The 1,364-nt window shown below is 73.1% G+C and overlaps 1 protein-coding gene across 1 annotated transcript in view; it reads left to right on the top strand.

Annotated features, from left to right (window-relative positions):
• Positions 1-96: 96 nt before the first annotated feature.
• Positions 97-1,364, top strand: part of MNEG_16144 (hypothetical protein) — a gene marked incomplete at both ends in the record, with an annotated part of 2,293 nt that continues 1,025 nt past the window's right edge. The window contains 3 exons of the mRNA XM_014035385.1: positions 97-120; positions 451-541; positions 737-1,164. Of these exons, the coding sequence (XP_013890839.1) occupies positions 97-120; positions 451-541; positions 737-1,164 (543 nt within the window). The remainder of the gene's footprint in view (positions 121-450; positions 542-736; positions 1,165-1,364) is intronic.

Consider the following 1,364-nt stretch of genomic DNA (forward strand, 5'->3'; position numbering starts at 1 on the left):
CCCCCGCACCCCCAGGGCTCCACCGAGCTATGGGAGTGGGACACGGGCGTGGCGGCGGAGGCGTTTGCGCTGCACGACAGCATCCTGCGCGCCTACATGACGCGATTCTACGGCTACGAGGTGGGGGGGGGCTGTGTAGGGCCCAGGATTTTGGTTTTGGGGTCGAGGGTTCGGGGGTTGCGAGGTCGCGCAGACCCGCGGGCGGCGCTGCGGGGGCGAGGACGCGCGTGTGGGGCCGGCCCAGGTCGCGAGAGCGGGCGCATCCTGGCCTGCGGCGCCGCCTTTCATCGTTCTGATCGCATCGGATGCGAAGTTTCCTTGCGCGAAGCGGGCCGTCGGCCGCGCCACCGGCGCCGGCGCCGAAGCCAAGCGCCGCCCTGCGCCCCCGCGAATCACCTGCGTCACACGCACTCACCCCGTCACCCGCTGTCCCCCCGTCGCCCCGTGCAGGTGTCCACCGAGGGTGACGCGTTCCTGGTGGCCTTCCATGAGCCCTTTGACGCGGCCGCGTGGTGCCTGGCAGTGCAAATAGCACTCCACTGTGAGCGCCCCGCCCCGCCCCCTCCATTCCCTGCAGCGCCCGCGGCCCCCAAGCCCGGCGGCCGCGCGGGCTCGGGCGCTCGCGCCCCTGCTTGGTCGCCGCGCGGGGCCTTCCGCCCGCCATCCTTGCCAACCCGCGCTCCGCCGTGCGCCCCGCCCCTCATTCCGCCTCCCCCCTCTTCTCACACCCCCTCAGACGCGCCCTGGCCGGAGCGCCTGCTGCTCCACAAGAACAGCAGCGTCGAGACCGCCGCCTCCCTCCTGCAGAAGCGCTCCGCGCGGCGCCAGCGCTGGCAGGAGAAGCTCGCGGACTCGGGGCAGGCCGCGGCGGCTACGGCGGCCGCCGTGGCGGCGGGCGGCGGCGGCGCCGGCGGCGTGCCCGCGGCGCGCGACCAGGCCGGTGCGCCGGGTCCGCTGGGGCCGCGAGAGCATGCGGCGGCGGTGCGAGAGCTGGAGGGGTCGATCGGAAGTTTGACGGACAGCGGGCCGCTGCTGGCGGCGGCGGGGGAGCACGAGGGGGACTCGGGCGGCGCAGACGGCGGCGCCGGTGCTGAGGACGGATTGGGACCGCTGCAAGGGGGCGGGCGCTGGTCTCAGCCGTTTGAGCCGCACTCGCCCAGCAAGGTGATTATGGGGGCCGCGTGCGCGCACGTGCACGCGCGTGTGTGTGTACACGCGTGTTGGTGTGTGGGTGGCGTGCTCAACCTTAGCCTTACGATTGTGAGTGTGCATGCGCTTGCGTGTGCTGTGCGCCCCTGCCATTGGCATCGCGCGCACGCGCGCACACACACACACACACACACACACACACACACACACACACA

Source organism: Monoraphidium neglectum, assembly GCF_000611645.1.
Source record: "Monoraphidium neglectum strain SAG 48.87 unplaced genomic scaffold scaffold06040, whole genome shotgun sequence".
NCBI classification, from domain to species: Eukaryota; Viridiplantae; Chlorophyta; class Chlorophyceae; order Sphaeropleales; family Selenastraceae; genus Monoraphidium; species Monoraphidium neglectum.